Source organism: Schistocerca cancellata, chromosome 7 (genome assembly GCF_023864275.1).
Source record: "Schistocerca cancellata isolate TAMUIC-IGC-003103 chromosome 7, iqSchCanc2.1, whole genome shotgun sequence".
NCBI lineage: Eukaryota > Metazoa > Arthropoda > Insecta > Orthoptera > Acrididae > Schistocerca > Schistocerca cancellata.
Genome location: NC_064632.1, coordinates 313,708,510 through 313,729,732, shown reverse-complemented (window position 1 = coordinate 313,729,732; position 21,223 = coordinate 313,708,510). Strand labels below are relative to the sequence as shown.

At 41.7% G+C, this 21,223-nt stretch overlaps 1 protein-coding gene across 1 annotated transcript in view; it reads left to right on the top strand.

Moving 5' to 3' along the window:
* LOC126092195 (protein borderless) overlaps positions 1–21,223 on the top strand; it is a 478,622-nt gene that overhangs the window by 423,795 nt on the left and 33,604 nt on the right. Inside the window, exons 8-10 of the mRNA XM_049907679.1 lie at positions 4,602–4,864; positions 11,949–12,121; positions 19,053–19,088. Of these exons, the coding sequence (XP_049763636.1) occupies positions 4,602–4,864; positions 11,949–12,121; positions 19,053–19,088 (472 nt within the window). The remainder of the gene's footprint in view (positions 1–4,601; positions 4,865–11,948; positions 12,122–19,052; positions 19,089–21,223) is intronic.

Below are 21,223 nucleotides of genomic sequence, written 5' to 3'. Positions count from 1 at the left end.
TTTTCTTGGTGTAGGTGAAATAAACAAGAGTAGAATCATCTTGTTTGCTTTGGAAGAAATTTTTATATTTTTTCTCTGAAGCGTGAACTGCAGCGCGAAACTTATTCCAGGCATCACTCCTCCTCCAATACAACACATTTGCAGTTGTGTACATTCCATCAACTAATTTTCATCTTACATCTCCATAATGTCACAAAAAACAGGTTCGTTAAAGGCCGTGTGTTGGCGACAGCTGGCCATTTCGCTTTGTCAGTGAGGTGGCCCACTGATTAACAGTAGATTGGCATTCGGAAGGACGATCGTTCAAATCCCCTTCCGGCCATACAGATTTAGATTTTCTGTGATTTCCCTAAATCGCTCCATGAAAGTGCTGGAAGTGTCCCTTTGAAAGGGAATGGCCAATGTCCTTCCACATACTTCCGTAACCCGATCTTCTGCCTGTCTCTAATGACCTGGCTGTCAACGAGACGCTAAACTCTAATCATACCTCCTATTCCTCAGTTCTAATTTACGGGAGCAAGACCGTGCACTCTTCTTCCGTAATAATTCACGGCTGGCGTTACACTCTTTCTTACTGCTGCAAGGGAGAACGAGTTGACTGATATGAAGCCGCCACAGCGCCTCATTTCCCACACTCGTCGTTCTGGCCGACCTTCGTCGAGAACGAAGGAAGCCCATTACCACTCATTAACAGCGGCGCCTTCATTTGTGAAGTATGCAACCCTCATTAACGGCTTCGTAATCGCTCCATTCCTGATCTCTACTGAACACCCCAGTGGAATACGGAGCTGACCACCACATATGACAAGAGGCGCACCCACCAGTATACATGGAGATGGGCAGTATTTTGTAGGCGGAAAAGCATGAACAGCAGAAAGAGTCGATAAAGAGAGTTCAGTGACTTCGAAAGTGTACTAGTCGTTGCAATTTTTCTGAGTAACAGTTCCATTAGGAACATTTCAACCGTCCCAAAGGTACCAAGTCGTCTTTTAGTAATGTGACTGTGAAGGGAAAACGCAAAGGAACAACTGCTGTTAACGCAAAACGAGTCAGATCTCGTGTACCAAAGGACAAGGACTCCCGGGTATTGGGGAGAGTGATTGTAAAAAATCGTGTGGTATTACTGGAAGGAATCATTCGTGCTACCAGCAGTCGGTGTGTCACAATGACTGTGCTTAGGGAGTTAAAAAGAATGGAGTGCAATGATCGAGCAGTCTCCCATAAGCTACACATTTGTGGAGCCAGTGCTAAGTGTCGCTTTATGTGACTTGAAGAGAGACGCCACTGAGCAGTGCATGACTAGAAACGAGTGATTTTGAGTGATGAGACACACTAACCCCTTGACAGACTGATGAAATGATTTGGGTTTGGCAAAAGCTCGGAGAAAATTGACTATCATGATCTATAGTGCCAAAAGTGAAGTGCGGAGGAGATTGTGTTACGGTATGGGTGTATTGCCTTGGTCAGGGTATGGTCCCCTTATTGCATTTAAGAAACCGCCAACTCCGGAAGAATATGAACACATTTTACTGCATTGTGTACTACCTGCAGTAGAGGCATAAGTCGGAAGCGACGATTATATGTAACAGAGTGACAACGGAACCGGTCATAAAGCACTATCTGCGAGACAATGTTTTGTGGACAGTAATATTCAAGAATGAAATTTTCACTGTACAGAGGAGTGTGCTCTGATATGAATCTTCTTGGCAGCTTAAGACTGTGTGCCGGACCGAACTCGAACTCGGGACCTTTGCACTTCGCTGGCAAGTGATCTATGGACTCATCTACTCAAGCACGAGTCTCGATCCGTCTACCTCCAGTTCCTCGTCTCCTACCTTTTGAACTTCACAAAAGCTCTTCTGCGAAACTTTCAGAACTCCAGAAGTGCTAATTCTGCATGTTTGGCAGGAAAGCTTGTGTGAAGTTGGGAAGGTAGGAGACGAGGGACTGCAGGAAGTAAAGCTGTGAGCGGGGGTCGTGTTTCAAGCTTGGGTAGCTCAATCGGTAGAGCAGTTGTCCATGGAGGCCAAGGGTTCCGATTTCCAGTCTCGGTCCGATACACAGTTTTAATCTGCCAGAAAGTTTGACGATAACATTGCTGAAATGGACTAGCCTGCCAAGAGTCTCGATCTGAACCGAATAGAACACTTTTGATATGAGTTGAAACGTCGATTTCGCTCCAGACCCAGCGTGACTTCTGCTCTTAAGGAAGAATAGGCTGCCTTTCGTCCCAGACATTCAAGCACCTTAGTGAAATGTCCCCAGCAGAGTATAAGCCATCACAGAGAGAAACAGTGTATACACAGCATATTAATGTCTACTAATAGGTGTCATATCAGATAGCGTACACCACAATTTGAAAAATACAGATTCTTTTCTTTTTTTGTGTATGTGACGAAACTGTTGGAGTAGCGTTGCGGTTGAATCGTGAAAAGGCATTATGATCGTGCCAGTCACAGTCTGCCGTCGAGAAATTTTGCTTACATGTGGCTGCAATTACTGTGTCCTGCAATATTCTGCATTTCTGGGCTATATTGTCGACAATATTCACTATCTGATGCACATGTAATCCTTCTGAGTCATCAGTCTTCTCATTGGTTTGATGCGGCCCTCAATGAATTTCTCTCCTGTAGCAACGTTTCCAACTCAGCGTAGCAATTGCCACCCATTTCTCAATTCTTTGCTGGATGTATTCCAGACTCTGTGTTCCTCTACAGTTTTTACACTCTACGGTTCGCTCTAGTACCATAGCAGTTATTCCCTGATGTCTTAACAAATATCCTATTATACTGTCCCTTATTCTTATCAATGTTTTCCCTATGTTCTTTCCTCGCCGATTCTGCGTAGAACCTTCTCATTCCTTACCTTGCCAGGCCGCCTAATTTTCGACATTCTTCTGTTGCATCACATGTCAAACGCTTCAATTCTTTTCTGTTCCGTTTTCCCACAGTTCATACTTCACTACCATACAATACTGTGCTCCAAACGTGGATTCTCGTAAATTTCTTCCTCAAATTAAGGCCTATTATTTTATACTAGTGGATTTACGTTGGACACGAATGCCTTTTTTACCAGTGCTTTTATGTCGTTCTTGCTCCGTTCATCATGAGTTATTTTGCTGCTTAGGTAGCAAGATTCCTTAAGTTCATCTACTTCGTGATTCTCAATTCTGACGTTAAGTTTCTCGCTGATCTCATTTCTACTACTTCCCATTGCTTCCGTGTTTTCTTCGATTTACTCTCAATCCGTATTCTGCTCTCATTATGCTGTTCAACAGATCCTGTAAGTCTTGTTCACGTTCACTGATGATAGCAATGTCATCAGCGAATTTTATCATTGGAATCCTTGGGTCTTTAATTTTAATCCCACTCTTGAAACTTTCTTTTTTATTTCCATCATTGCTTCTTTGATGTTTAGGCTGAGTAGTAAGGACGAAATAATAAAACCATGTCTTACAGCCTTTTTAATTCGAGCACTTCGTTCTTCGTCTTCCAGTTTTTTTGTTCCTTCTTGGTTCTCTTTTCCTACAGCTTAACCCTGTTTTCCTCAGAAATTCGAACATGTCGCACGATTTTACATTTTTGTTGGTCGACAAATCCTATGAACTTGTATTGAATTTTTCTTATTTTGCTTCCATTATCACCTGCAACGCCAGAACTGATTCTGTGGTACCTTTACCTTTTCTAAAGCGAAAGTGATCGTCATTATGTATATTATTCTTGACAGCAAATTGGATGCATGAACTGTTGAGTTGATTCTACGATAGTTCTTCTAATTTTCGGATCTGTTTGGGTGATGTTTTTCCGAAAGTCTGATGGTGTTTAGCCAGAGTGACGCATTCTACATATCAACGTGAATGGTCGTTGCTTGTCATTTCCCCAGCAGCTTGGATGTATGAGCTGTTAGGCTGATTGTACGAGAATTGTCAGACTTATCGGCTCTTCCTATCTTCGGAACTGTGTGGATGATGGTTTCCCGAAAGTCTGATGGTATTTAGCCAGCCTGACGCATTCTGCACATCAACGTGCCGGCCGGGATGGCCGAGCGGTTCTAGGCGCTACAGTCTGGAACCGCGCGACCGCTACGGTCGCAGGTTCGAATCCTGCCTCGGGCATGGATATGTGTGATGTCCTGGAGTTAGTTAGGTTTAAGTAGTTCTAAGTTCTAGGGGACTGATGACGTCAGAAGTTAAGTCCCATAGTGCTCAGAGCCATTTGAAACATTTGATTTGAACCCGTCTCTCTTCCCTATGCCTGCTGTTCCTTCTTCCATAAAGTCATCAGAGAAGTCGTCCTCTTTATAGAAACCTTCAGTGTATGCTTTCCACCTTTTAGTGCTCTCCTCTGCATTTAAAAGTGGAATTTCCATTGTACTCCTAATGTTACCGCCCTTGCTTTTAAATTCACCGACGGTTGTTTCGACTTTTATCTGTGTTGAGATCTTGCGACTATCATTTCTTTTTAGATTTCTTCACAGTTTTCATGCAGTCATTTCGCGTTAGCTGCCCTCCGCTTCACATTTGTTTCATCTTACCACAAGGAGTGAATTAATGTTGTGCCACTGACCTGGTTGACGCCCCGTTTTTCTTTGATGGCGAGCAGAAGGACGGGTCGCCGCTGCCGGTGGAGCGCATCACGCTGCACAACGGCAACCTGACGATCGAGAACATCAAGGAGAGCGACCGCGGCCTGTACCAGTGCGTGGCGTCCAACGAGGCCGCCACCATCTCGGTTGACACGGAGCTGATGATCGAGAACGTGGCGCCGCGCGCGCCCTACAACCTGAGCGCCACCAGCGATGAGACGTCCGTCACGCTGCGGTGGGTGCCCGGCTTCACCAGGCCGCCCATGGACTACAGCATCTGGTAACGTTGCCTTGCTCCTCGTCTGGCCGCAGACATTAGTACCATTCACACACAACTACACGTATACAGTCGCTCTCAACACACAGGCTGAATCATCTAACAAGGAGACGGCACGACCGTGGGGTCAGGGATTTGTCCGAAATTTTGTGTGGTGAAAGAGGACCTCTAACACCTCACTTGGTGAAAGTATTAGGACGCACTACTCGGAAAATCCCGGGAAAAATTGATCCAAAGTTTCTTAGGTGCCATATGAGTATAAAATGTTAGTGAATTGCCGAGCCGCCGTCTGGGGCTAGATGTTTAGGGATCGGACAATTACGCCAGAGGTCTCGGGTTCGATTCCACCTCTGGCACTTTTTTTTCTTCTGTTTCATTTTCTTTCGTTATTCCATCAATTATTCAGGAAGTTTCCCAAACGTACATTATCTTTAACAAATTAGTTACATTATTGAATAAAAATTATTTTCTTTGTTTCCAACAACACAATTCATGGCGGTGGGTTTTCCATTTTTGATTGTAAAGTATATGAGGAAAAAACATTGGGTTTTTGATCAGAATAACAAAGTCGATTGGGAAACATTCAATTTTTATACATATAATAATTATAAACAAGAACCGCAGTGGTAATTATCGTAAAAACGAACAAAGCAATAATTTTGGCGACATCTTGCGCAACATATAAAAGCGGATTTTTTACAGTCACAGGGAGTTTGCAATAAATCTGTATAAAAGCATGCCCCATTAACATTTACGAAAATGTTTTGAGTTTCTGATAATTTTGAGGCAAACCAGGAATATTGAATCATGTCTCGGAATATTGATGACGATAATTGATGGTGAATTACAGAATGAATCTTTATACAATCTTCCCGGGAATTAATTTCACGATTCTCCTGTAACAATGCGCTGCAATTTTGCAAGCAACAGAAGAAAAAAAAGAGTGCGGGAGGAGGAATCGAAACCGAGACCTCTCGCGTAAGGTTCCGAGCGCTAACCATGTAGGCCAAACGGCGACTATGAAATGGACTAACATTTTATACTCATACGGCACCTAAGAAACTTTGGATCGATTTTTCTAGGGATTTTCCGGGTAGTGGGTCCTTATATTATAACCACGTGAGGTGTTAGGGGTCCTCTTTCACCACACAATATTTCGGACAAATCCCCGACCCCACGGTCGTGCTGTCTCCTTGTAAGACTTGCACTGCATATATTGCGGAAATAGAAAGTACTGTTGCTAGGAGGTTGTCACAGAATAGATTGCTGGTCAGGAGCTTGTATTGTTAGCTAATAAACAGATTGAAGAATGATAATTCTTAGTAAGTGAATTTTTATGTAAACATACAATTTTCTTAAAACTGACCAATGCCTATTGACATTAATAAACTAAGAGAAGGGTAAATGAAATGTCACTGGTGTTTGTTGTAGGATTCTAGAGTATATCATTTACTAGATATCGTATTTTGAAAAGTTCTAGCACCGACGCTTATACAATACTTCTGTCAGCATAACTAAAGAATACAGTAGTTATGTGGATTCTGACCAGTAACGAGAACACTGACCATCACAGTTTGTGTTCAAAATGATCAGCGGCAGCGACAATACACGCTTACAGTACAGTGCTAGCATTTCAGCAGCGACGTCCGAGCAGGCTGCAGTAATACGACGTTATATTTCATCGAGTGTGTTTGGTATACCCTTGCAGATAGAGTCTTTCAGCTTCCTCCAGAGGAAAAAGTCTACAGCCGTCAAATCCTGAGAACAGACCGGCCAAGGTACGGGTTCTCCGTGTCCAATTCAACAATTTGGAAACAGTTCGTGAAGATACATTGTAGTACTTCATACACTATGGGCTGGACAGCCATCATGTAGGTACCACAAGTTCCTCCTAGTCTGCAGACAAGTATTCTAGCATCCGTGGAAGATAGGCTGATAGGAGGCTGCGACATTTGTGCGAGTTCAGTGTTCCGTATATGAAAAAGAGGCCTATGTGATGATGGTTCATTAACCCACACCACACGTTTACACTCCATTGACGCCGATGTTCCACCGTTCGAAGCCAACGAGGATTGTCAAGAGACGGATAGTGCATTTTCCGACGGTTTACCGGGGCATGACTGGTAAATGTGGCTTCACCACTAAACAAGATAAATGAGACATCAAGTGTATTGTCTCATAATACCCATGTACAGAAGTTAACACGATTCTAACAACGCAGCCCTTGATGGAGAGAGATGTGATACGCTGTAGTACTTCATACACTATGGGCTGGACAGCCATCATGTTGGTACCACAAGTTCCTCCTAGTCTGCAGACAAGTATACTAGCATCCGTGGATGCAACCTATGTCGATGGAGTATGAGTAGAACACTTACCTGACTCATGCCACTTCCTCGTGCGATTGCGCGGGAGCTAACGTGCGCATCAACTGAAACAGCAGCAAAAACATTAACTTCCTCCTCCTCTGTCCTTCTCTTAGGTTGTCTAGATGTTACACAACTATTTTCACCTAACTAGTTAAAGAGGTTGATAAGTAATTGCCGAGTTGGTTGCCGTCTATTTTGATATCTTGCCACATACACCATACAAAAACGAACTTCATTCTCCCTACCCTCTCCATACGCCATGAGCATGTCGGCTTTCTCTGCGTCAGTGAATCCCATTGCACACTCACGACCTGCTGCTTGTGCTCTCACACACTAACTGATTAGCAAGTCGTAATGCACTCAAGCAACAACACACACGCACGCTGTAAGCAAACGTAACGACATCGTGCCTAGCAACTATGCTGGTTGTATGATACAAACAAGTGTCGCTGTGAAAACTTTAAAAAAATGCGATACCTCGTAAGAAAGTTTATGTTTGCACAAAAAGTACACTTTGTAAGTATTATTACAATCTATTGTTTGACAAAGAATACGAGTCTCTCTCTGACTACCAATCCATTCTCTGAAAACCGCACATGAATAGCGCTTTCCATTTTCGCAATATTTGAGTGGCAAGTTTTAGATTATCCACCCTGGATGGCCTAAATAAAACTGTCGCTGACTGTTTCTTTGGGACTCAGGTAGGATAGACGCTTGTAAATTAACATCACAGAAGATGGCCACCAGTGACGTCGACACAGCACTGTGCTCGTTTTGTCAAACTCTGAGGCACGACTCTGCCTGAGTGACGGCAGCAGTAGCGTTTTTATTGTAGCTTCCCCAGTGTGTACACCTGATCCTCCAGTTTACCTCACAGTTAAAATTCACAGGGAGACAGATTAGGCGGTCGAGGTGGCCAGCAGGCAGCGCTGCCTCTCCTGATTGTCCTCCCCTCACCGAACACTCATGCACACTTGACAAGTTCTTCAAGCGGTGTGCGCTGTTGGTCCGTCCTCTTGAATATGTCCACAAAGACGTTCATCTTCTGTGAGTTAACGTTAACGGTTTTGTAAAAGAATCGTGTTAATGTGCGGACACCAGACATTGTCTACCAAATGTCAATTTCGAGATTATTCAACTTATTTACTTTACTTTGCATGATCATGCCCAGAGGACTGCACGCAGCCACAAGGCTCCTCTTCTATTGCTTTCCGTTTTGTGCTTTCTGTTGTCAATCACACTCCATGCCTATGTGCATCAAGTCCTCGTGGATTCCATCTCTCCACTTTTCTTTGGTCTTTCTACTGCTCTACACAGCTATACTGTTAAATCTAACCACTACAGAGGAGTATCTGATGAGATGTCAAACAAACGCTTGATTCCTGAAGAGGCTCATCATCCTTCTCAATAGTTGCAAGGGCGACAGTCTGCATGACTGACTGATCTGGCTCCGTAACATCAACCAAAATGGCCTTGCTGTGCTGGTATTGCGAACGGCTGAAAACAGGTAGCAGGTTGAAACTATAGCCGTAATTTTTCCCAAGGGCATGCAGCTCTACTGTATGCTGAAATTAGGATGGTATCCTTTTGAGTAAAATATTCCGGAGGTAAAATAGTCCTCCATTCGGACCTCCGGGCGGGGACTACTCGGGAGTATGTCGTCATCAGGAGAAAGAAAACTGGCGTTCTAGGGCTCGGAGCGTGGAATGTTAAACCCCTTAATCCAGCAGGTAGGTTTGAAGATTTACAAAAGGAAATGAATAGGCTGAAATTATGCTGGGAATTAGTGAAGTTCGGTGGCAGAAGGCTAATACAGGGCTATAAATACAAAGTCAAATAGGGGTAATGCACGAGTGGGCTTAATAATGATTAAGAAAATAGGAATACGAGTTAACTACTATGGACAGCGTAGTGAACTCATTATCATAGCCGACACAGACGCGAAACACATACCCACGACAGTAGTACAAGTTTATATGCCAACTAGCTTCGCTAATGGTGAAGAGATTGAAGTAATGTATGATGAAAGAAAAGAACTTATTCAGATAGGTAAGGGAGACGAAAATTTAATTGTGATAGGGGACTGGAATTCGATAGTAGGGAAAGGAAGAGAAGGGAAATAGTAGCTGACTATGTACTGGGGGATAGAAATGAAAGAGGAAGCAGGCTGGTAGAATTTTGCACAGAGCACAATTTAATCATCGCTAGCACTTGGTTTAACGAACATCAAAGAAGGTTTTAAAACTGAAAGAGACCTGGAGAAACCGGAACGTTTCAGATGCATTATATAATGGTGAGATAGAGATTTAGGAACGAGATTTTACATTGTAAGACATTTCCAGGAGCAAATGTGGACTCTGACGACAATTTATTGGTTATGAGCTATAGATTAAAACTGAAGAAACTGCCAAAAGACAGAAAATAAAGGAGGTGGGATCTGGATTAGTTGTGTTTTGGGATGTACGAGGGCATTTGTACGAGGGCATTTCGAAAAGTAAAGATACAATGGCTCGCCGTCCTTAAATAGGACATTTATTTAGAAACCGTCAGTTACACCTTAGTAACGGGATTATTTGTTATTTTTCGACATAATCACCCCCGTTATCCACACATTTGTTAAGTCGGTGCACAAGCTTTTGTATCCCACAGTCATAGAAGGTTGCCGCCTGTTGTCGGAACCACATTTCAACTTCATCTTTGATCTCTTCATTGTCGTGGAATGATTTTCCACCAAGATGTGACTTCAGGTAACGGAAGACATGGAAGTCAGTGGGCACAAGGTCCGGGCTGTATGGCGGATGGTCCAATACCTCCCATTTGAATTGTTTGCGTAGTGCTTTGGTTACGAGCGCTGTGTGAGGCCGAGCGTTGTCATGAAGCACTTGTCAGCGTTCCCCTGCGTTTGTTTTGAATTGCCACTCGAAAACGTTTCAAAGTCTGGCAATATGCAGCAGCATTAATTGTCGTTCCAGGAGGCATAAATTCCAACAGAATTATCTGTCCCAAAGAACAGAAGCCATGATTTTCTTCGCTGAAATCGACGTTTTGCATTTCTTCGCTTTTGGTGGATTCGAATGGCGCCATTGCATTGATTGTTGCTTGGATTCAAATGTATGGTGATAAACCCACGTCTCGTCACTTGTCACAAAGTGATCAAGGAACTCATCACCTGCTTCAGCATAGCGTGTGAGGAAGTCGAGTGTAAAGCCCATCCTTTTCTTTTTGTATTCTTCCGTTAACGGTTTTGGAACCCAGTGCGCACACAATTTCCTGTACCAGTCACAACGTCATAAAGAGTTGTCATTGACTCGTCCGGTATGACCTGATGCAATTTTTTCAATGTGAGACTATATTCGCACGAATTGCTTCCTCCGTTCGACGAAGGGCATCAAATATCACAGATGGCCGACCTGTTCTTTGTTCGCCATGAACATCGGTCCTACTTTCAAAGAAATGACGACACCATTTCGTTACATTTTGTCGATTCATAATGTTCCCATAAACAGAAACAATTTCTTTGTGAATATCCGGTGGTCGCTGACATTTTTCATGGAGAAAACGTATGACAGAGCGCACTTCGCATTTGGTGGGATTCTGAATCGACGCAGCCATTATAAGGGGGTTAGGACGTCAAATGGGCCGACTTGGAGCAGAAGAGGCACCACAGAACATTTTAATTTCCACTGTCTATACTTTTACAAGTAAATTCATAAAACTTTGTCAGCATGACCAGGGAGGATTCAGGATTCACACTCGTAGCAGCGGAAGCTCAAAAACAAGACAAAATAATTTTTTTACATGTGAAATTTCGGCATTTTTTCGCTTACTATTGGCTGCATTTGTTGCTATAGGTACACTTTTCTTCATAAGTAAGAGAGACTGTTCGATGAATTTTGCACAGCATACAAACCATACTTACAGGTGTCTAAAACTCTAGACTCTATTTAATTTATGAACAAATGAATGAGCTGTTACGTTTTAAACTTTATGTTTAGAAAAATATCAAATTTTGTAGTTAATTATCTCAATTTTTAACACAGTTTTTAACAGATTTGGAAAATTCTAGTGTTTCGTACACCTGTAAGTATGGTTTGTATGCTGTGCAAAATTCATTAAAGACTTTCTGTTACTTATGAAGAAAAATGTACCTATAGCAACAAATGCAGCCCACAGTAAGTGAAAAAATGATGAAATTTCATATCTAAAAAAAATTAATTTTGCTATGTTTTTGCACTTCCACTGCTATGAGTGTGCATCCTGAATCCTTCCTGGTCATGCTGAGAAAGTTTTATGAATTTATTTGTAAAAGTATAGACAGTAGAAAATAAAATGTCCTGTGGTGGCTCTCCTGCTCCAAGTCGGCCCGTTTGACGTCCTACCCCCCCTAAACACGAAGTACTCCAACGAGAAGCAACGTTCAACTGCCGAACGAACGCGAGGAGAAAGCTAACTGTTCAAGGTTAACACCAGTGTTGCCAACTTGTTCGCCAAAACTCTCCTGTTCCGCTGGCGTACGGTGTATCTTTACCTTCCTCGTATTATAGAAATGAAAGAGGGCATAGATGAAGACAAAATAGAAGATATGATACTGCGAGAAGAATTTGACAGATCTTCTGAAAGACCTAAGTCGAAACAAGGCTCCGTGGTGAAAGACTTGGTAACCATATTGCTTAGTATCCTGTCGGCAAGTATGCAGCTTGTGTTTGACCTGCCGGCAGGTACCGGCCGGCGGACACCCCAGAGTGGCGGACGATGAAGCTGGCGTCCCGCACGAGCACAGAGGCGACGGTGCGCGACCTGGGCCCCGGCAGGACGTACGAGTTCATGGTGCTCAGCCAGGACTCCTACGGCGACGGGATGTTCAGCAAGATGCTGCAGGTCCGCACCAAAGGTGAGCGCTGCGCGGCGACAGCCCCTGTGTCGAGACTCACGGCACACTACACATCTGCGTTGGCTGACTGTTCCGTTGGTTCGTGGTAGAATATTTTATACGTTGTGAATGAAAATCGCACGACGTTTGTGTAATAGTCTGCAATATTTTTTATCATCGATGCTTTCAATCATCAGTCTTCTGACTTGCCTGATGCGCTTGCCACGAATTTCTCTCCTGCATCGATTCTTCATCTGAGTAGCAACTGCATCATGTGCTCTCAATTATATGTTGTATGTATTCCAATCTCTGTCTTCCCCTACAGTTAATACTCTCCCAAATTCAAATCAACCCCCAATTAATAAGAGATATTGAGTTAGAGGGGAATAATAACCTCTGAAGTCTTCACGCAAGAAATATTGGCATATCAATACCCCTTTATTACTACTACGAATGCCAAAAGCACCTCTTTATCTCTTGATTGAGTAACTGGTACTCTCATTGCAAATGATACCGGCAGGCTGACTCGAGCGGATGCTTTTCAAAAGCTTTGTTGCCTTTTTCTTCTTTTCTTTCTCATTCGTACAACCAATGAAAAATGCCAGATATCATCTCTAACTGTGTATTATTCGGAACTTGGAGAGGATATTACCCTATAACAGATAATACGTTTTGAGATGACAGTCTCATTTTAAACCACAATTAAGAAGCCATGAGGCATGAGGTGCATGCTGCTGAATAGTGCAGTATCAGTTTCCTTTAACGTTAATGCCCGCATTACATAGTGATGAGCATTCTGCCTGCAATCCGTCATTAATTGTCACACTGGTGGAGGTATACTATGTGGGTGCGAGGTGCCGCTGATTTTTGAAAAGCTGACAAGAGCGTTCGTCGACCCTTATCCTTCTCAATCTTGCATCAAGTATGCAACATAAATTTTTTCCTAGCTCATGGAATAAACTAAACACACTGTGCCTCATTCCGTGATGTACTTTACATCATGTACGTACTGTGCATCATTTGGTTTCATTTCTGTCTATTCCCAGCCAGTAGGTATCAGCATCTGCTTGAAGTAAGCTGTTTATCGCAGTGTCAGCACCTCCTCGAGAAACAAAGTTGATTGATGTTTTCTATATGTTTAAACTTGTGAACTCTATGGCCATTAATGATTGTTGGTGAATAACGCAACCAGACACAGACTCTCTTACAATGCTTTATTCCAAAGCCATAACCAGTTTCGGGCTACCATGTCCATCTTCAGATGTCTAACATTGCCAATTATATTGATTTTTTAGCCGGCAGCACGCCGTCTGCTCCTACATTCTGAAACAGTATTTGAATGTTTAGAGCCACGTTCTAAGTTGTTTCATTAATAAAAACATGTTGCCGGCCGCGGTGGTCTAGCGGTTCTGCCGCTGCAGTCCGGAACCGCGGGACTGCTACGGTCGCAGGTTCGAATCCTGCCTCGGGCATGGGTGTGTGTGATGTCCTTAGGTTAGTTAGGTTTAAGTAGTTCTAAGTTCTAGGGGACTTATGGCCTAAGATGTTGAGTCCCATAGTGCTCAGAGCCATTTGAACCAAAAACATGTTAATAGGCCTGCATTTATTTTTATATAAGGAGGAAGGGTTCGAGAGGATGGCAAATACTTTTGTTCTGTTCGTTATGGTTATCCAGGCTGGTACACAAGATGTTGCGTAGCTAACAGCACACACATTGTAGGCAAATCTTTGTGGCACACTTCACAATATCGCAATATTCATAACGTCAGTTAGAATGCCATGCATGTGTTTTGCATTCGATGATTCTGTTTACAATCCAAAGAGTATCCATTAACTAGAGGTAGAAAGATATCATTCACTTCCCCCATCCATTAAGCAGAGATTTTAAGGTATCCATGTCCCATTGATGAAAGATGTAAACTAGGCAAACATATGTGGGATGTTCAACGCTGAACATGTTAAAAACAGAAGAATGCTTGTACTCTAATACTGAAATTATTATTGTTCTCATTTTTTTTAACAACTGGTAGTAGAAATTTTAACGAAATATCATAAACCCATCAGATTAAAATTATGAATTACACATACACATACACAAAGAGTTACATTACACAACTTCTGAGGATCATTACATTTTATAAGTTAGTTGAGGGACATAAAAGTAAAAAGGTGTATTGTGGGGTGAGGGCAACACAGACATTAAGTCAACATTACAGTACAGGTTTCATAGTTTTGACGTGACATCATAAAATGGTTGTTTAAAACAGAACTTTTGCATGTTACATTGTAGAAGGTTTTTAGGAAGTGTTAAAAATTTGAAAAGGTTCTTATCAGGCTACTCTGAGTGTGCTGATTTTGGTGCTTTATAATATATCGTAAAATTTCCGCTACCATTCGATAAAAAAAAATATGAAAAGAACTTGTCCTATAGTCCTTAAATAATAAGTTCACTCTTAGAATACAACCAGTTTTCCATTATGTATGTGCTGAATGTTGCACATCCCACACGTCTCCTTTGCTTAATTTATGTCTGTGATCTATGGGGAATGACTGACACCTTTATATCCTATCTTATTGGATTTACTTTGCATTGTAAACTAAATCATCAAATGCAAAGAACATATAGCACTAAAACTAACATTAAGAAAATTATGAAGTGTGCCATAATGATTTATTTATAATATGGATAACCATAACTACAACAACAAAACTAATCGCCACCCAGTGGAACACATATAAGTACATCAAACTACTTTAACTTTAGATAAATACAGCCACATTGGCGTGTTTTTGTTAATGAAACATCCTATAAACTGGCCCTACATATTTAAACATTGTTATGCAGCGCGGGAGATGACGACATACTGCTAAAGAAATTATCAGTGCAATTTGGAAATGTTACGCATCTGAAGATTGGCACGGTGGCTCGAAACAGGCTACAGCACTGGAATAAAGCATTTTAAAAATATTTGTGGGTGTTTGCGTTATTCACCAAAATTTCTGTTAGTTTGTAGTAGCTTTTATATTTTTAGAATAAGGTGAAATTTGATAATATACTCTACTCTGTCGAATAAGTAAATGTTTAATTAATGACAATATAGCGATAAGTTTTTTCGGTATATCACTGCGTCCACATACAGCAGCAACCTATACTTTCCCATTCCAGTAGTACTTGTTTCACATTTTTCACGTGTCTGACATCAGTTTTCTGAAAACTGCATGTATTATAGTTATTTTCTAACATAATAACATTCACTTCGTACAAGTTCTAAAATTTTGGTGAAACACGCCACTTCTTTAAATTTAGTATTTTAGTCTTATTTTACACCAGAACAATCCATTGACCACTAACACAAAGTTTTCATTCATAAAAATGTACGCTCGCTACCGAAGTTATGCCGATGACCCCGAAACAGATAAGCTTACGGATATGTTTCAAAGTTTTTCTCACAAACTATGCCTCACGAAACTCTCTAGAACATAACAATGTTTTGACTTCACGTTTACTCGACTGACAAAGAGCAAAAATAGACTTCTTAGCGAATTCGCTCATAGGAGACATATACGAACGGTTCGCCTTCTCTTCGCAGTAAATAGTACACAGGATCTTAGAAATCTGTACTATATACTGTTTCCATATCCATGGTTTGCGAGAAGAAGTGTTTTAACGTGACCAGACGTCTAAAAATTTCGGTTCTCAATTTAGACACATTTGAAAAACATCTCAACTCGCGATGTTGTTTTCAGTGTCCTATGCCATGTATGCTGCCACTAACATATCTCACTTAAGTCTAATGTTTCCTATGAAGTTTAATCAAATTATCAGCGTGCGGAACCCCATTCGGAACTATGGAGATCCTACGTGTTTCATCAACATACATAATGGATCTTTGAAAGAGTTAAACAATTATTCTGGTGACGTAACAACACATTTCTCGCGGTTGAAAGGTAAAATTTAAAATAGTTATTCCCACACATATGTTTTTATTATTTCGCAAAACTACAGTAGTATTTTAGTTACCGCACGTGCAGATACGTCGTTCAATAGCGTTTATATTCGTGGTGTAAATTCAATGTGGTGTTCTCTTAGTTATACAGGGTGTTCATTTTAACCGAAGACACTCAAATGTTCCGAAACTACACATCGGACCAGAACAAGTTATGATTCCAATTTGTTTGTCTCGGAGAGGGACATACATACCACACTCGACCCCCCGCGTGGATGGCAGCGGACAACTTTGAAATCTTCAATGGGAACTCCCGTTTTCTATTGAAAATTACGATTCTGCGGCAAAATCTACATACGTTTTGTCTGAGGCATTTTATTTGTTTCGCCACTGACGGCATTGTAATGGGAGGAATAGAAATGGGCACACAATCGTAATTTACGACATACTACTCAAGGTCTCTGGAATATCCAGTGGCGCGTGGGACACCACCTCAGTGCTGCGAGGGTAGAGTAGGTCAGTATTTCAGAACCTGTAATTGGAAACCCTGTTCGCAACATTGTATTCCTCCAACATATCGAACTCGACGAGTGACAATGATCGTCGCTCGCATCGAACGCTACTCTACTTTTCCAATTAGAGTAAGTATGCAAGCGTAGTACCACCAACTTAAATCCACTTAGTGATCCGCTTTTCAAATGACCGTGCACCGGACAGAAGCATATCTGCGGGAATATCAGCACGGGCGTTTCTGATGCGATCGATCAAGTATTCACGGCCTGTTGCCACTTTGTGGTACGCCTTATCTTCTAAATATCCCAGCAGAAAGAAATACGGCGACGTCGAGTCCGCGACCTAGCGAGCCATTTAATAGGGCCACCTGTGTCAATCCACCAACCAGTGTAAACACCTCCCGTGATACAATTGCGTAATGCGCTGGGCAACCGTCATGCTGAAACCAGATGCTTTTTCAAACGTCCAGGGCAACATCCTGCAGTAGTACAAGTAGTTCCTGTTCGAGAAACGTTCGATATTTGCTTCCATTCAACGTGCCGTCGATGAAATACGGTCCAGTGAATTTGTTCCCCATGATGTCCCACGATACGTTAACTGTCCAAGGACGTTAACGGTCAGCTTGCCGTAATCAGTGGGGATTGTCTGCATTCCAATAATGCATGTTACTGCGATTAATGCTACCATAGTTTGTGAATGTAGACTTTTCGAAAAACAGTACTCCGGCAAAGAACAAGGGGGTCGATTGCATTTTTGACGTGCCCATTCACAAAACACTACCAGTTTATGGAAATCGGCACCATGAAGTTCTTGATGCAGTGACACGTGGTATGGATGATTCTTATGGCTATGCAGTATTACGGACATAACGGAATCGCGGTGTAATAGCCAGGCAATTACCCGTGGTTGTGGTGCACTGCCCTTAATACAGCTATTTCATTAGCTTCTCGTGTTACATGTTGGCTTCGTTTCCTTTTGCCGGTCTGTACGCTGCCATCAGACGTAAAGACGTACACAACCTTTTGAAATAACGAACGAGAGCGAGTTTTCTCTGAAAAACGCTCGCCATACGAGGCAACAGTAGCCTCAACAGTTTTTTCTTGTGTGGTTGCGCTATTCATCGTCCACTTGCATGTCTGCTCTCCAAATGGTAGTTGGATGTGCAGGCAATAAACACTGAACAAATATTCTAAAGATTAGGGCCGCTCTCTGTTCTGTCTGCACGGCAGGTGAGCTCCCGTGGCAGTGTACTGCCTGTTGCGATGCATCGTAGTTCGCTATACGGCCAGGGTGACTCGTCGACTAGTCACCTGTTCAGAATGTCGGAGGAATACAACGTCGCGATGGGGGTTTCCAATTAGAAGCTACGAAATACTGGCCTGTCCTACATCTGCAGCGTGGAGACAGGGTCCTACCTGCCATCGGATATTCAAGGGTCATTGAGCAGCATGTCTAAATTACGGTTGTGCACCCATTTCTGTTCCTCCGATTACTGCACCGTCTATGGCGAAACTAAGAAAATGCTTCAGACAAAACGTATGAATATTTTGCAATCTGCAATAAAAAATGGGGATTTCTACTGAAGATTTTAAAGATGCCTCTGACCGACCACTCATTGGGTGGGGTGGCGGGTCGACAGTGCTGTCGTTGGATGGCCCTCTCCGACACAAACAAAATGAGAAATACATATTTTCCACCTGATATATAATTTCCATTATGTTGCAATGTCTTCAGTTAAAATGAACGCCGTGAACACCCTGTACAGGGGACAGAGGCGTTTTTGCTTGTTAAGTCAAATTAAACAGTAGAAAGCGGTGCAAGCTGAGTAACCGATATGTCAGAATGCGACTTACTCCCAAACTGAAAACCTCCGACCAGTCATTTTCTCGCAAATTAACAACTTAGGACGCCTGTATCATTTGGAGCTGTCAGCTGACCTACATTTCCAATCCGACACCATTGGCAGTATCCTTACACAGAAAGTGTGCTGTACTAAGTCGAGTTGCTTCTATAAAAATTTATTTTGAGAGAAAGAAAAAAAATAAATGACACATTTAGAAATTTTATATGCACGCTCGTAACATAAAATGTCAATAAACTGTTCTTCAAATGAAACATCCTGGAGTAAAAATATTACTTATGTCATCAGTCATTACATCCTAAGAAATCATAAATTATTTGCTTACCGCAAATGCTTTGAACAGACAAACGCTCACAAAAATTCTCTGTAAATGCTGTTGTGTAAAGTTGCCAGATTAATATCACCTTGTTAAGATACAAATGTGTCATGCCTAAATGACATCAAGTTTTTACCCACAAAATCAAACACTAATTGCTGGAAAAGACGAAATGTCAATGCAGATATTTCGATGAAGTTTGTTTGAAATAAACTGAGTATGTATATTCAAAGTGTAAGGAAATATTTTTACATATTTTACCAGTCCAGTAGCATAAGATGTTTCTGAGACTGAAATAGTAATCTCATTTTTTAGGTAGTCCTGTCCACAACAGTTCGGCACAAGAACTGGGTAAGTAATGATGGCTGTAAGTACTACAAATAAATTCAGTTTTATCTTCTTTTGATGGCATATTATAGAAATGAAATAACTTTCATAAAAGCTCTTTTTATAGACTTTCTTAATGGTACTGAATGATTTTATGAAATGTTTACTCTGTGAAGACACTACACAGGATGCATTAAATCGGGGAACACAAATCCTTCAATGGCAATTGGAAAAGCGAAAAAGAGTAAGACATATACGTTACTGTCTAGAAACGTGTCTGGATCTATGTTTCTGCATTAAACAATACGAGTATCGACTGTGTATTCCCTGCGCGCGCTTTAAGTGTGAATCCGTCTATATTTTTCGCAGGAAATGGTGTGGAAAGACAAGAAGTTACAGTCGTTCTGTTGCAGTACGTTAACCGTTAAAGATGAGTCGGTCCGTTGCAGTGTTTTGACCTCTAAAGGTGGATGCTAAGCAAGTGAGACTTGCTGCATTTCTACTTGACTTACAGAACGATTATTCGTCGAAAAATCTATTATAATACAGAGAGACATTTGCGGAAAATTATTTTATGGGACTGCGTTTGCACCTGTCTCTTAACACAAGCAAATAAATTGTAATGTGTATGAACACAAGAAATACCTGTGTAACGGGCCCGGGACGCCACTGTTAGTGTGTAAAACGATCTATACTTGATAATGAGGTATTGAGCATTAAACATAATGTTATTAACTTAGCCAGAATGTCAGTTAACTGTATAATTCCGTGATTCATGGTAAGAAACGAAGATCTTAACTGGGTTCAAATCACGTTTACACGGTTGAACCGTTTCCACATGACAATTCACCGCAATACTACCACCATAAAAAGAACATTTCATCGTCTCGCATATCAAACAACAGTATTTGATCTGTAGAATATGAATCAGGTCTTATGTTTTATATAGGAAGCATGCTCGGAAGGTAATCGGTGTTTCCGTACTGAAGATTTAATTGATTAATACTGCGTTGCTTGAAGCTTTCCCGACAAACTGGTTGTAAATATGGTTCTCGCCAGAACGAAGTGGCGTGCTTAGGACGCTGGTCCATAGAGCACGAGCCATATCGGACTCTGACAGCTTATCTGATGAGCTATGCTTCCTTCTTACAGTATTTTTAGAGAATGGATATTCTGAACGGGAAATCCGCCGTGCCCTGCACCCGTGGCGTGCTAGAGAAAGCGAGGAGCTGGAAAAAAGTTAAGAACAAAGAGCAATGGTCGTTTACCCATACATCGGCGGCGTTTCTTCGAAAATAAGAAGATTATTGGATAAAGATAAAGTGAAATGCGTCTTTATTCCACGCATGAATCACAAAGATCTTTTACGCTCAGTGAAAGATGATCGTTTAACGGGACATTGTATGTCCTATGCTAACTTTAGAGCCATAAAGTCAACAAATACATTTTAGCACACGGCACCACACACAACATTATTGAAAGACTCATTCACATTCTGGGTCTTCCCATGTAAAGACTTCTTTAGTAGCTCAGGATTTGCCAAATCTCTGTAAATAGGTTTGATTGCCTCCATTACTGCCAAAGGAAGAGAATGTTTATGTGTAAATTCATGCAGGGCGCCAGAAAATTCAGCATGCCTATATTTACACCAAGTGTTTTGTGGAGGTGGACACAAAGCATGACATGGCTTTTCATTGGTTGATATTCGATGAAAGAAAGTGCTCCACACAGCTCTTTTCATCTTCTCTAAATTGTCACAGTTATCGCTAATGGCCTTCCCATAATATGTATAAAAGGCAACAGAAGTTATCTTACTACAAAAAATAGCCGATAATCACACTCAACGAAAACTAATATAAGAAACAAAGGACTGATTTGTTTGTTCGTAATGTCAACTTCTGAGACGTAGCAGTAGGTACAAAACAAAGCAATTCACAGCCTTCTACACTGTGTAGTTCCCAAGATATAACTGCTCAACTGCGGCAATATATGTGTGGCCGCGAAATCTGACAGTCACACATCAACATCCAAAATATGATTTTAAGATCTCACAATTGGGAAAACTTGTACCGTAGAGGACAGATGTGTCGAAAATCGACACACATCTGGACCAGCTAGACACACACTTCTGGGACATTGTTATTGAAGAAGTAGTGGAG